At 44.2% G+C, this 15,699-nt stretch overlaps 1 protein-coding gene across 2 annotated transcripts in view; it reads right to left on the bottom strand.

The window, feature by feature from the left end:
* ABL1 (ABL proto-oncogene 1, non-receptor tyrosine kinase) overlaps nt 1-15,699 on the bottom strand; it is a 77,832-nt gene that overhangs the window by 45,971 nt on the left and 16,162 nt on the right. Inside the window, exon 2 of one of the 2 annotated variants that reach the window (XM_064393280.1) lies at nt 3,037-3,102. The exons of the other annotated variant lie outside the window; for it this stretch is intronic. Coding sequence (XP_064249350.1) covers nt 3,037-3,102 — 66 coding nt within the window. The remainder of the gene's footprint in view (nt 1-3,036; nt 3,103-15,699) is intronic. 2 annotated transcript variants of the gene reach the window in all.

Here is a 15,699-nt window from a genome sequence, read left to right as displayed (position 1 = left end):
AATCCATCCCCATTTCATTTTCCAAGTTTCTGTTTGAGCCGTTACAGCTCCCTCAGGACTCCACTGACTCACTGCATTTTCTGGATGACGCAAGCATGCTCCTCTGCACAGCTTCAAAACAGGCTCCAAACATTTCCAGGCAGAAAGTGGCCACCAAAGAACCATGGAAATTAGGTGTTCTTACTGATTAGGCATCACCCCATGAAGCAGGGGGCAAACTTCAGTTCCTATCCTTATTGCAAACAGATTAATCACTGGCACCACTTCTTCCCAGGAATACTTCTAGGAAAGCTTAAGTTTCCACTCTGAATCCTGTGGAAAATATTTTGGTCCTGACAGAACACCTACGAGCACTGGTCCACCACTTCCTCTGACCCATCCAGCACTGCCCCTATTCCCAAGGGATTGTAGTTCCAGCTCTATAATTGAGTGCAAACCTCTGCTCTCAAGCTGCACCCTTTTTAAAGCACCTTCAAAATTCAAAATCACACTAAATTTTCCAATTTTTCACACTACATTTTCCAACTGAATGATTCCCACTTTCTCAGTTTTATCTTCCCAGCAAGGGCAGGCAGGTAAAAGAAGAGAAAATCTGTTCCAGGAGGGAATGTTAAGGGAACACTCCAACAGGTTAAACACATGTGCTCGTGGGACTCTGTGAAGAGAACTGAAACCATCAAGGGGAGACATGCACGTAAAAAACACTGGACTGGGAAAAGCATTCTCCATGACTCAAAACTGAACTCTGTTTCTCTTCCTTCTGAATCCCTTCACTCAGCTCTTTGTGTTCTCCCAATTACTGCAAGTCAGCAAACAGCCCTTTTATGTACTTTTTTTTTTTTTCATACAGGAATGGTAACAAAAGCAAAATAAACACTGGGCTTCTGACTGATGTTTGCAGCTTGATAGCAAAGGCAGCTGAAAAATTCTAGTTTCTGCTTGTAGTCTTCAGCTTTTATCCTCTTTGAAAGATTTCACCATGATAAGAGAACTGGAAGTGACATAAAAATGTAAAAGTAAATAATGAAGTGGAGAACAAATTCAGAGAGAAAGACGAGTGTCTTGTTTTATCATCTCCACTAACGTTGGTAACCACATCCTAGGAAAAAGGCCTCCTTGCTGGAGAGCCTGCTCATTCCATTCCAGCCAAGTAAAGGAAGATAAATGTCTAAGACAAACCTGTTCACACTTCATTCTCTAGGGCAGAAAGGCAAAAGCCTTTTGCTAGCAGAGGGTTCCTGACTCCTGCCTCACAGGGAGCACCTAACATTAATTCCCTCACACTGCAGAGTAGCAAGTGTTATCACAATCACTGCAATATCTGAAACCAAGAATATGGAGCACATGAGGAGGAGCTGGAGGCACCAGGAGAAGAGCAGGCAGCAGGACCAGAGAGTGTAGATGCTAAAAAGTGCAGGATGGCTTCACATAGGCCAAGAGTTCAGAAATCAGTGCCCTGACTCCATTCCTACTCCAAAACAAGGGTACCTGCAAAACTTGCTTTAATCCTTATTGTCAGTCGTTCATAAAAAGGCATACAAAGCTTCACATTCTCTGGGCAGAATTGGGAATTTTATGTTGAACCATATGTGAAAAAGATATCTAGTGTTAATGTATGCAAACAACTTTATTTAGATATAGATTTTTTAATTAGTATTTGCACCGTCTTGGAAAGAGAGGATAGAGGATCCTGCCAGTTCTTACAAAAAGAGCAGATTTTCTAAACAGGCAAAGACACTGTGTTTTACAAACTGTGAACTGAAAACTGCATACAAGGAATGCTTTTGCTCACAATCAAATTACTGCTCATTTATCACATTTCTACAGCTAACTAAATTTATTTCTCTAATTTTTTTGTGTCTTCTGGTTCACTCTTAAAGCAACAGAGGAAAAGAAACGAGCCAGAGTCTTGACGTGGGATTAATACATTGGTGTAGGAAACTGGCAAACTTTTAAACTGCTTGAAAACTCTTTTCTTCCAATCAGATTGGATTGGCAGCCCGTGAACCAGGGATACACTAAGCACGGCGATTAGAAAAGCGTCAGGAATTATGATTCAGAGAGGTGAATCACCAGCAGCTCCCCTGGGGGGTGAGTTTGGGATAAGCATACCCAAAGTGCAGCCCCATGCCAGATTACACAACCCAGGGCAGCAAGCACAGGATCCTTTACTTGGAGACAGAGCTCGGGTCCTCGTTCCCAACGCTCTCCCGGCGGAACAGCGCCCGGCGCCTGCTGCTCTCGCTGGGCTGTTTCCACTTGCAGCCTGAGGTTTCTCCTGCCCAAAGCCCACACACCAGCACGGCCCTGCTGCCAAGCACGCCACGGAGCCCTGGCATGGGAGCTGGACTTGATCTTCTCCAGAACTGTTTGTTATTCAACAGCCACGGATCGGCCAGCTTCGCTCTGACTTCACACGGGAAGAGCAGCGGTGGTGTGCTTCAACCCTGGTGTGCTCCGCTCTACTCTTTCCATTCTAGCCTTTACCTTTAGGCAGCACAGACTTTGAGCTTGCCCCAATAATTTTACCTCTAGCAAAAGCACATCTCAAGCTCAGCACTAGGCCAAATAATCCACAACGCTTTCAAGGAAGTTCATTTTGCTCCATGGGAAGCTCTAAAATGCATTTTTATGAGGGTGCTTTGAATCATGGCTGTGCAAACAGGGAGAGAAATTCTGCAGCCCATATTTGAAGACAGGCAATGGCTTTTTTTGCTCAAGTAGAAACAGTGGAATTTGGCCTGCAGTGCTTCATCCAAGCAGCCATCTGATCTCATGACTAAGTGCATGCAGAGCAATGGGGGTGGTGGGGAGGAAGAGATGCAGGAAGATGAAGCTCTTCTAGTAAATATCTGAGCTGTCTGGAATCAAGGCTGTGCTATTAAAATGAAGCCACTGCTGGTTTTCCAGTATCTTTCCCTCTGTTTATCTCAGTTGCCATGGCTCTCCCTTGAATCATCTGCACAAATTGCATACACATGTCCCAGGCCACATTATTTCCACTCTCTCCACAGCTCCAGATCAACTTTCACTCACCTGGCAGCCGCTCGTGCCAAGCAGTGTCATCATGGCCAGCGATGGAGCACTGCTTCACAGACACCCCTGGTTGGAAAACAATGGCAGTTATTTCAAAAAGGCTGATTAATATTTCAGGAATTGCAGAAAAGGGAGAGAACTCAGAAAAAACGGCTTCATGCTATCCTTCATGACCTGGGTTCCAAGAGAGTTGAGTCTCCAGTGTTGACACAACCAAGTGCTCTTCTGGGGCAGCTGGAGCAGGCCAGCTTTGAGCTGCTGAAGCTGCTCCCTGCTCCTCCAGTGCATGAGCGAGATTGAAAGGAATGGAGACAAAATTCATCTCTCTGGCACATCAAGCTATCTAAATAATCCAGTATATTGTCCTCTGGCTATGGTTCTGTGCCATGTGTCCCAAACTAATTACTTACACAATCCAAAACCAGATACCAGCCTACTGACAGAAGATCAGACCCTTGGTGCTGCTGATCCACAGCTCTCAGAAATACACTGTTTTATGTTGGAAACTCGGAGCTTAGCAAGGTAACCCTAAAGCATCCTACACCTGCAGTAAGATGTATTTTCTGAGTGTTTCTCTTTGCATTAGAGAATTTACAGAAGGGAATCATGCCCTGCCTTAAACACAGAGCATAAAAACCAAGCTTTACCATTGATGCCATGTCAAAATTACGAATACAGAGGATTTCTGCCCCCTCCTCCCACTTCCATCCTCTCCAGACCATTAAGAATGAGAAGAGCTGAGGCTGTCTGAAAGCAGCAGCTGAGGCAGCACTGCAGACAGGATCCTCTGCCCAGACAGAGGATCTGCTGCTGCTGGAGACAGAAAGACGGCTTAGAGAGACTGCTGTCCTCCTGTGTCAGACAGACAGCAGACACCCACACCACCCGGACAGGCTGCTGCAGCTCAGGTTGCACAAAAACAAATATCCCTCACAGTTTGTCTTGGGAATGACTTTTTGTCTGGAGCTGAGCAAGATGGAAGCATAAGGGGATTGCTGTTGTGGTTCCAGAAGTCTGATTTGTCCTGCTCACCTGCCCTCTGCTAAGGGGAATCCTGCTCACCCAGCCAGTGCTGTGCATTTACCTGCAGTCACACAGCTCAGAAACAGCTCTGTGGTATCATGGTGCTGAAAATGGAAAAACGTTTTCTGTAACACCAATGTTCCCACCCTGGGAATTTAAGAAACAAGCAAAATATAATAAACTTCTTCTTTAATGTTTAATCAAAACGCTGCCAAGTTCTAATCGAAGTTTTGCATTAGGTGAGGAGCAAGCCCAATGTCAAAATCTCTTTGTTGCCTTCAGCAACCCCATTAAGCGGGTTTATTCTAGTGGAAATTGGCCTTCACCAGGTTTTCTGCCTGTTTTATAATCCTGAGATATAGCTGCAAATTAATAAAAGAACCATTAGAAGGGACATGGTTTAGTTGTGGTCTTGACAGCGCAGGGTTAACGGCTGCACTTGATCTTGGAGGGCTTTTCCAACCTCAGCAATTCCATAATTCTGTGAAAAGCACTAGTGCTTTGACTTTACTGGGTACTTCCACAATTCCGCACTGAACTGAACACAGCACAAATTATCTCACTTTGCAGCACACCAGATTTCAGAACCCAAGAAAATTGATCCCAAATTCTTGAGATTACTGATTTGCTTCAGGACTAGAAAGGTTCTCCTGGCACCAGCAGCATGAAATCCACTAAAATAGCTTAATACTAAATGGGTTCATGAATGTTTCAACAGGCAGTGTTGCCACAGAGCAGCACAAAAAGAGCGAATTTAATTTTTTATTTTATTCTACTGCTCTGACTTTCTGGGAGAACTTTGCCAGATTTGAATGGAAAGAGAAAATAAAGTGGAATGATTCAATGAAGATATTCTGTGATTAGTCCAGTACAACATAAATGCTCATCTGAGCTTCTACTGTGCAGGAAGATCGACACATGAGCTTTCCCTGCTTCTCCCTCCATTCCTGGATTAAATTTGGCTGCAAGGTATTAGGCATGGACCAGCTACCACGCAGACACTATGCAGGAAACCTGCATGAAACATATTTTCTTCACTTGAAAAAAGTCCAGCTAACAGATTCACTGTCTCAAATAAATTAGCAAAAACCTCACCAGCACCAGGATTGTGCCTTTCCACGGAAAGATGAGCAGCACAGCCTGAACAGCCTTTTAGAGGCTGCTCACAGGGTGTGAACACAAGGTGCGGATATGTGTCACCCCTGGTGACAATCTGAGACACACTGCAGTGATGGAGACCTGCCATCTACTGCTCCACAACAAAATCCTACCAGCACATGATATTCCAGGGAGTGATATAATTAGAAGTGATAACCTGGTATTTAGAGTAAACTGGTATTGAGGAGCTGAATCCCTGCACTTTACTTCACATGCAAACAAATCCCTGTAGGCCAGCCTTCTTTACTCTGAGCTTTGCTGTGGAGAAACACACTCTGGTCAGCTCAAGCCTCCCCTTTAGTGGTGATGATTTTATTTTAAAAGACTGTCACCAAGTGGCAGAGCTCCGAACGGCTGCACGAGGTCAGCAGAGCTGCAAACACACCATCAGCTGGAGCAAGACAACCAAAAATCCACTGTCCCAAGACATCTCAGCACACTGAGAGACGTGTCAGGGTAGATCGTGCAACTAAACCAAAATAAGCCATGGAAAAAAAAAAGAAACTATCTGGGAAGGAAACTTCAAATACTGCGAGGTTTGTTCTGTCAGTACAAAAACTGGTAGATTCAGTTTTTTATTCTTTCCTTTGAAGCACAAAAATCACTGACAACAAAGCCTGATGACATTGTTTCATGTGAAACAGCCACCTTGGGGGCTGTAAAACAAAAAGAAGCAAAGACACAGCCTCCCACTTTAATCTACAGTTTGAGTCAAAATGCAATGTTTTATACCTGACATGAAGTAATACAAGTTATTTTTAACTATTATACTTAGTGTTTTCCCAAAGCACTACAAAAAGGCAATTTTTAAGAGTACATACATCTAGGCAAAGCAGGCATTTGAGGATTCATCTATTAATCAAGCTGGAGCCTGGCTGGTGGAGCTGTTAGCAAACTGCATTACCACTGCACCCACAGGGAGGGAGACTCCTCAGCTGCATCAGGCACGTTGTGATCCATACAGGAAATACAGGATCGATTTGTTTCATCCCATACCTGTAAGTAGCCATCTGCACTACAACAGTAGCCAGGCTGTGTTTTTGTTACTCCTCCAAGCAAAACGCCACAGTTTCTCTTTTAAATTGCCTTGAATCTTAATTCATTTGGAGATGTTGATTTCTCTACGTGTAACTGAAGGTGAGTGAAGATAGGGAAGGGCATTGCCAGGAACCACCAAGATTTACATCAACAACAACAACCAATCTGTGGGTTACTGCTTATATACAGATTATATCCAGAGAGCAGAGACCATCAGAGCACAATAATGGAGCACGTGATGCCCAAGTAGTCTCTTGACAACTGCTGTCAGTGCTTTAGGAAGAGCTTTGATGCGCCATCATTAAAGCTACATCAGCTCTCTGGGTCTAAACCTGCAGCAAATCACAGAATATTCTGGATTGGAAGGGACCCATAAGGGTCATCAAGCTCTGAAGCTTGGAGATAATTTAGGCTACCTGTGCCTGCTTTCCTGTTAGAAATTTGCCTTCTAGTTTATTTAGGGAGTAAACCAAGTGAGTGTACCTGGAATTTCTTTGCACTCTCTACTCATTACCCAGAAATCCAAAACAGTGTTAAAGACCTGGGAAGATTTTCAGGAGTAAATTGGAGGTAGTGACTTTCTTGCAAGCCTCCCAACACACAGCTGTTTACACAGGCCTGCTATAGGGTTTTCTCTTCAATCAACAAAGTTTCCAGTCTCTCAGAAGTTACAGAAGTTTGACAGGTTTCCATCTTCTGTTCCAGGCTGGCATGTCCAGCTGCAATGGGCCTGGATTCAGCAGCCACCCTCAAAGGAATTGCTCTCAAGAGTACAAAGAGAAGACAGTGCCACATTTCCTCTGCAACTGACAGTGTAGTTAAAAACAGCATCACCTGAGAGAGGAAAACATCAGATTGCAAGCTGGAGTCTGTGCCTCTGCAGTAGCTGTGCAATGCAGTGAAAAGCAGGGTGTGCAGCCTGGGATTTGTTACAGCACAACACACCCCCGTGCCAGGGCTGAGCACAGGTGGATTCAGCTGCCCCTTGGCTGCTTCCAACTGGCACAGCCACAGGGACCCATCATTCCCACACTCCAGGGACTGACACACACAAACTCATCTGCAGATTCAGGAGGCTGCGAGCACCAAGGAACCCAACTCGTCCCAAGAACCCACAAAACAATGATCCCACTTTACTAATTGCTCTACTCTAGATCCTAAAAATGATGCAAAAAGAAACAGCTGTGAGCCACTCCCTGAAATAACTCATCATTTCCACCATCCTTCTTGTCTCTCTCAAAAAAATAAATCCTTCTGCCACAGCAAACTGATCTGGAGGCTTTACAGCTCCTGGAGGAAATCTTGCCTCATGCCTAGAGACCTTTAGAAAAGCACTGGCAGCAGAATAAATTATTTACAGTACTATTTCTGACAATACCATCTCCATAAATGATATAAGATTGAAGGGTTTAAAAATGTGTGCATGTGGCATAGGCCCCAAAGAGGTGTCTAATAGAAATATTGATTAACTCGATTTTTACAGACTCTGTAAACAGTCTGATGAAAACAGAAACTGCAAGTAGATTTTTTCCCCCCTTTACTGTAAAGTAGGACAAAGCAATCACTCCACCCATTCAAACTAAGCCAAATTAAAGTGGTTTTGGACATTTACAAAATTATTTTCTCTTTAAAGCAATCCAATCTACATGCTGTTTACCTGATTCTAATTCACGACTTATTCCAATTCCCCAGAATAACTCAGTCAGTTGAGGCTTCTGGCTTGAAGCAAGGTTCCTGCTGTTTACTTAGGTTTTCCAGCTGGGTTGAATGATATGCAAAGAGGTCTGAGGACTTGCTGGAGGTCATACAGAGAGGAAAGTCAGTTGGCTCCGCTGGCGTAATAGCCCTGCACTTTTACAGCTCCCAGGACTTTGCTCTAAGCACCAGACTAACCTTCTCATCAAAAGATACTAAATCTGTTCTCAACATTTCAAACATTCCCCGGTTCTTAGGAAAAGGCACTTCCCTCCATAAAGAGTTTGAAGCAACCCTGCTAAAGGGCACGATGAAGATCTGAAGGCACTGAGTGCACATGCTCACAATTAGAAAATTCACTGGAAACTGCCACTGTGGAGTTTTCCATTCTCAACAGCAGAAGTTCAAACTTACTTAGGCAAGCAATATAAAAGAAAGGAAACTGCAGGGGATGTTTAAATAGAGCCTGCCTAAATATTTTGTTTAAAGGAACTAGTTTCATTTTGGCTAAATTTATAGGGTGAAACGTCCCAGGCAACCCATAATGGCCATCAGCCTTCAATGCATGCATTCTGGACTTCCTGCACAGCCAAGGACAATCCAATGCATTCCCTGATGCCTCTGATCCTGCAGAGCCACAAGGGAGGTAGGGAGTACACCCTGAGGTTTTCTCACCCCCAAAATTCCACCAGGATAAACTGTTGTGCTAAGCAGGACTCTGGAGCATTGGATTGGCTGCAGAGTTTTTAATTTATGGTGTTTGGGGGTGTTGTCCCAGAGCAGCACCAGGGACACCAACCACTGGGAGAGCAATTCACCTCTCTTGTGCCACTGCCAACGTGCTTGACATAAACAACCCCCTCTGAAACACTGACAAGACAAAAACAAGGGCAGTAAACTCCTATTTGAACACAGCACTGACACTAAGAGAGATTAACAATGATATTTTGAAGAAAACACATTGTGCTAGTAATTCAACACCCACTCCCATCCATTGGGGCAGAACCATTACAATCCATTCCCCAAGAACTGCGGGCCCTCCAGCAAAAACCTTCCACTTCATCGTTTCACCCCAACAGGCCTCCTGCCCTTCAACATTTATACTTCTGCCATCTAAAACCCACTTATTTTCACTTCCAAGCTCTTCAAATTCATGCCCTGATCTTCCTCAGCTCCTCTTCTCTTCCATCCCAGAATAATTCAGGCGACTGTCCTTCTGAGATCTGCTCTGCCAGCTCAGCTGTTCTAATGCCCTCTGGCTCCAGTGTGGCTCCTCAGCCCTTTCTTTTTCTCCTCCAGTGCACCAATATTGCATCAGCTCCCATTTCTCAGTTTAGTATTATTTAAACTTTCTTCCTCTTTTCAACCTTCACAGTTTATTCTCTTTATTTTCTCCCAGTGTTCCCCACTCTATTCTCCTAATGGACATCTCCAATTAAACCTTAATTATATCTCATACCAGCAGCTGTTCTCAGCCTGATGAGCACACTCTAGAAGAAAACTCACGGCAAAAGGTCTTGCCTGTTAGACACTTTGCTAAAATCCAAAGGTCACACGTACAGACACATAACCCAGTAATTTACACTTACTCCAGCATTACAGATTTCTTTTCTTGCTTAAATTACTTTGGAAGCGGTTACCCTACCCTTAACAAGGTCAAGTATCATTGCATGGTGATGACTGCACATGTCTAAAGCTTGGCTGTGTCGCTGGGACAGCAGGTTTAGTCACAGGATGACTTTTCCAGGTGCCATCCCCTCCTGTCCCAGCACTCCTGTGTGCCATGGTGGGCTCAGACCCTGGGCTGGTCTCCAGGCACAGAGTTAAGCAGAACTCAGGCCTGGCTCTGGGGTTACCCCGGTTCTCCAGCCTGACCATGAACCAGCCAGGACAGGGGGTGGGGATGGAGCAGCCAAGTTATGCCAGGAATGAGCCCGGGGAATGCAGCAGAGGTCACATTGCAGCGCGGGTACCGACACATGCCGCTCGTTCCAGCCCGCAGCCCGCTGGAACTCCTGGATGGAGGGCTCTCCCAAAGCCTGGGAAACTGGCAGTGGGCGATGACCCGCACCCACTGGATCCTCATCCTGCTTAGCATATGCCAAATACAATAAAATGCATTAAGTCAAGTCTTTGCTCTACCCAGCGCATGATGTGATTGGCAGAATAACCTTTTTTCCCCCTCTAATTCTGCTGATAGTATGTAATTCTGTTCATCCCTTTAGCCTTAGCCAAATATTTATGTCAAGCTGGGAAAAAAATGCCAAGCACAGAGCAGGAGGCGGAGGGAAAGCAATCTAGAAAAGGCTTATAAACCAATTTCAGTCCATAAAGAACTCACTTCTGCACAGTCACACTCAGATTAACAATCAAGTCCCTATGCTGGCCATTCCTTTTTTTAATTAACCTTCAACAGATTAAACAGCCCAGGACAACGCTATTAGATGATCAATAAACCTAGGTGCTAATTCCATACACACAACACAAATATTTTCTTGGGTTAGGATAAAATCTCAGTTGCTTGTTAGACACAGCAACTGGCTGCTAGTGGGGGGCAGATGGACCCTGAAGTACTAATGATCCCACACACTCATGGATACTCCAGCCTGCCTGAGCTGCATTCAATTCTTCAGTCCCACTGCTGCTCCCAGGCAGGGATCTAACACATACATCACTTCTAACACTTAGCCAGTTCTGGATGAATGGGAAAATTCATTATTCATTTAATTCTAAGTAACAGCCAAATGGCCCAAGCATCAGCAGAGTGCCCCAATGCTGTGCCAACACAGATGAGGAACAGCTTCTCTCTGATGCAAAGGGCTCAGAGCTGCAGCTCTTGGGGTAAGAATATGCCATCATTTTCTTAGGAGATTCAAAAGCAAAAGCAAAGCCATAAATTATTTTCTAATTGTTTAGCAGCGAACAAAGGCAAAATGGGCCTGCTGTGTTGCAACTCTTCCAAAAGCACACGTGAATAAACAGGACTGCTGGAAGCCTAACAAACTGACAGCCCATCCCAGGGAACACAAAGAGGAATGTTTGCCTGAACACTGTCTTTCAACAAGACTGTAATCAAAGGAAAAAAAAAAAAAACAAAACAAGTATGATAAGAAAGATTCCTGGTGGTTCTGGCGCAGTGATTATTCTCTACGTAGTTGGGAAGTTTGGAAACACTTGAGTATGCTGTTCTGATGGCATGCTTTCAAAAAACACTAAAAACCCAAATGGAGTAGTTCAAACAGCAAACAAGGCCCCAAACCAGTTACTAAACCAAAGCACTACAGACTGACAGGAAAAAACCCTACACATTTCTTCACTTTCTGCACTGTGAATGAAGATATAATGGAAGCCTGTACAGATAGCTGTATTAGCCTGTCCACAGGACACAGGTACAACTATTGCAAGCTGAAATAATCAACTTGCTTTTATGGAGGAGTCAAACAAAAGGGCAGAGAGGGGAGCTCCAGCTGCACATCTCAGCAGGGACAGGACTGGGCAATGTGACACCATCAGGTATTGTGGCCCTGGGAGGAGCCCAGGAGGTCTGCACTTGGTGGCTTTGAAACTGATCCATAAGCTCTACTAGGTTTGCAGGAAATCAAAGAGGCAGAAAGATCATGGAAACAGGGAAAAAAAAATCAGGAAGAGCAATAATACCAGTCAAAACAAGTGAGTAATAGAAAGAGAGGAGGATAAACTGGCTTTCTTCCTAGACAAGTAGGAAGATCTTGGGGAAAAGGTTCTTAGAGCTATGGGAGCACCACTTCAAAATCCTACCAAAAGACAGCACGTCCTGAGAAAATGTTCTCCTCACAAGAAGATGAGTCCCATCAGAATTGCTCCTGAAAACCCAGGTAGGGATCATGGGGCACTCCTGTACTGCCCATCAGCTCTCCCTAGGGCCAGCTGCCTGCAGGGAAAGATTTACCTCGGTACAAATCACCTGTGCAAGGGAAAGGCAGCACAGCCTGTGCACACAGGGTTTGGGGTTAAATACAAGTTAATACTGTTTATCTGAACCAGGCCAGAGGCAGCTGTTGGATATAATGAGATTGTGACGGAATGAAATGCACAGCCTGAACTTCTAAGCCATAAAACTGAGCTAAGCCAACAATTCATTAGTTACTTTTTTTAAAGCTGGCCATATCTGCTGAAATGTGAGCTAGATCACTCAGCAGGTATTCCTCAGATGCAAGGGAGTAAAACATCCTGCAAGGTATTATTAAGGTTTATTATGTAGGTTGATACAACATCATTTATCACTGGCTATCTTCAACAGGCTCGACCCCCCAGGCTGAATTAGCCTGGAGTTTTCCAGAAAACAAAACATGGGGGTGCACAGCCTGAAGGGGATCTCCCCAGGCAGAGCTGTGCCACTGCTCCTGCAGTGAAGTCTGCAGGCTGGCACTCTGCAGATTGACACCCACAAAGCCCCCAGAATGCCTCCACATGCAGGAGCATATCACTGAAAAGAAAATAAATGTGTAACCCCTTTCATCAGTCATGTTGACAAATCAGAAATAACTCAAGATATCTTAATTACAAAGCCCAAAATTCATTTTTGTGGTTCTCTGGGAGTTGTCAGAAGGGAAACAATCCTTCAAGAGAAAGGAATGAGCTGGTTCTGGTTCTTAAGAGATGGTAAAAGGGCCACAAATGCTGATTTTAAGTCGATAAAAACACTTTAATTAATCATTCCTAAGAATAAATTTTTCTTTCTACAATGTTATTTTATTTCAAAGATGTTTGCTATCCTGTAACAACTGAAATGATCACCTTGAATTTTCCCACTAGCACCCACAAGCCCTCAAGTAGATATTCCAAACCATACACCTGAGTTATTAAACCAACAGCCACAGCACATTTAAGAGTTCCTTGCATAAAAGCCCTATTGAAGGCAGTTCTGCAGAGAGACCCTGCATGTTGACCCCAGGCAGACGTGGCTTCCCTGGCCTGAAATGAAGAGGTCTGGCATAAAAAGGAGTTTTGTCCAGGAGGCAGAGAAACCCCCCACCCAAAGCACACCTCCCACAAACAGCTCTGTAACAGCAGGGCTTTAAGGCATTCAGAGGTGAAACAGCCACAGGAAAACCTGCTCAAGGCTCCCCAAGCAAAGAGGGATTCCACCAGACACCCTGTGTCGGAACCCAGAGCATCTCTCTGGATGCCCTGGATGTCTCAAAGCCCTGGCAGGGGCTCGCAGACCCTGGCAGGAAGCCAAAGACACCTGGAAATTCGATCTTAACTCATGGAGCAAATTGCCAACCTTATATGAAGAATTACAGGCCACAAAAGTTTAAGTGGCACAGTAGTAGGAACCACAGGGTGAAGGGAAAAATGTTAGAGCACTGTACAGGGGGGGTTGAAATTCTGTACATGGGGGTCAGGGGTTCTAAGATGGAGGGATTTGGGCGTGCCCTGTCCTTCTTCTTTCTTCTCCTTGGCATCCATGTTCAGGATGATGTTGGCATGTGTGGATTGGTTCATGGTGAAGGTGCACTTGCCAACAAGGCCGAAAAGCATTGGAAATTGAAGGTAAATATCTAACACGTAGTTTTCACTATAAAAGAGACAACTGCCCCGTGGGCGGGAGAGAGTGCCCTTGGCTGTCCTGCTGATCAGACCTCGGCTGGACAGACAGAAAAGCTTTGTAGATAAGGAACAATAAACGCAACTGAAGACCAAAAGCAAGAGTCCAGACTCCTCCTTCGAAAGCACGGCCTGCCCAGAACCACCTTTTCCCGTGCTGGGGCAGAGACAAGTGACAGCCGACCCCAACAAGCCTGGAAAGAGCTAATATGAGCTGGAAAGCTAATTTCAGCTATCTAATTGAGCAGGAGAGGGAACCTGCTCTTGTTCTCTCCCACAGAAAGGCAATGACAGGATGGCAGAGCCTTTCTGTGGGCTCCCCAGACTGCCAGAGCACCATTCATCAGGAGAATGGGCTGGGAGAACAATCAGAAATCCATTAGCAAGCTGAGCTCCTGATCAAATGTCACAGAGCTGAATGGCTTCTGCTGCTCCAGAGGACGGAGGGAGCAGGGAATTGTTCCAAGGTGATAAAGATATTATTACAATTTTTAGCTTATATTATAATTATTAGCTTATATACGAGGGAGCAACCATTTACAATCTACGTTGTGCCTTTAGGCAAGTCTCTCAAAGCCGGGACAAAAGCTTCCAGAGTAATTAAAATGGAAAGAGATCTCCTCCAGAAGCAGCAACTGGCACCACAAGGAAAGCAGTGGGGGAGAAGGGAAAGCTGGAGCTGGAGGGATGTGATCAATGCTTTTACTGCCTCGATCCAGCAGTATTTCAGCTAGGAAATACTGCAAACTTGCAAGAAAATAGCAAGAATTACCAACGCTGCTATTTACTAGCAGGGGAGTGACCCCACAGGAATAAATCAACTCATGAGCAGCATTTCACCCTGCTCTTCTGCAGGTTCAGTCCTGCTTTAAGGAACACTTCATTGTCCACCTAGCACAGCAGGAGACAGAGGCAAACCAATCTGCTCAAAATCTACCCAAATTATTTCTTCCTTCAGATGAAGGGTGGTCATCAGGCCATTTAAAAAGCAATGCAAATAACCAGGTTCATAAATCCGTTTATCCATTAAGGAGTCTGCACCATGTCTCTGCAATGTTATTTACGTGTCTGAAAGCTGTTATCTAAGCTATTATCCAGCACAGAAACTAGAAAAAGATATTCTGAGTATATTAGCAACATATTGAAATGATTTGTACATATTCCTTCCATTCAGATGCTGTTGATGCTTGAAATATAATGAGGGATCTCAAACAGGAAACTTGCATATATACTATAAGCAGGGGAAAAGCAATAATTAAAAAAATAAGGAATTCTCCAGTGCAAATATTTCCAACTGCAAACTGATTCTCATTATCTTTCATCTGCCAGAAAACCAAATTAAAATATCAATCAAATGTAGTGATCCAGGTAAAAGTCTTAAGACTGCATCTTTGGTTCAATAACTGCAATTATTGTGTCACTGTTCTCAACTCGTTGAGCTCCTCAAATGAGATCAGAAATGACTACAGAAAAAAAACCCAACAACACAAAATCTCAAAAAACTCTCTCATCCACAAGACCTGAATTACATTTGAACAATGACATTTTTGTCTCCAAAACAAGTAACAGCAAAATGAAAACAAGGTTGTCAGCACTGCCAATATGAAACGTTAGCCATAAAAACTGCTACTGTAGAGTTTTCATTTGCTTTATTTACTAGAATTCTTCTTTTTTTTCAACAGAGAATCAGTCTGGAGCTTTGAAGTGTGTGAAAACGAAGTGTCAGTATCAGATGCTGGAGGAGGAAAGGCTGCTGAGCCCTGCTGAGACACTGACTGTGACACTGCAAGCCCACCGTGGGTACAGTGTTTGTTTTACACCAGGCTACGGAGCTGTCAAGAGTTACACACAGGAGCACATCTCAAAGCTCTGCTTGTTTTCCACCAAGACAAGAGGAAATGGATATCCAGCAAAAGAGCACTTGGATCTACGTGAGTCCCAGCAGCTTTCTTTCATCTGCGTGGATCAGATCATACACATAAAAATTAAAATGCTGTCAAATAATGGAAAGTACTAGAACTAGTGGCAAAATTCTTCCTGTAATGTGCAACTCCAGTGCTTTACAAGTTGAAATTTCCTAAGGAAATTCCCTACAGCAATGCCTCCAATATCTTTATTGTGGAAAAGCCACTTAGGGGTACTCAAACTATGATCTCTCTT

Source organism: Passer domesticus, chromosome 18 (assembly GCF_036417665.1).
Source record: "Passer domesticus isolate bPasDom1 chromosome 18, bPasDom1.hap1, whole genome shotgun sequence".
Classification (NCBI taxonomy): Eukaryota; Metazoa; Chordata; class Aves; order Passeriformes; family Passeridae; genus Passer; species Passer domesticus.
The sequence above is the reverse complement of the archived record's forward strand: the minus strand, read 5'-3'. Positions and strand labels throughout refer to the sequence as shown.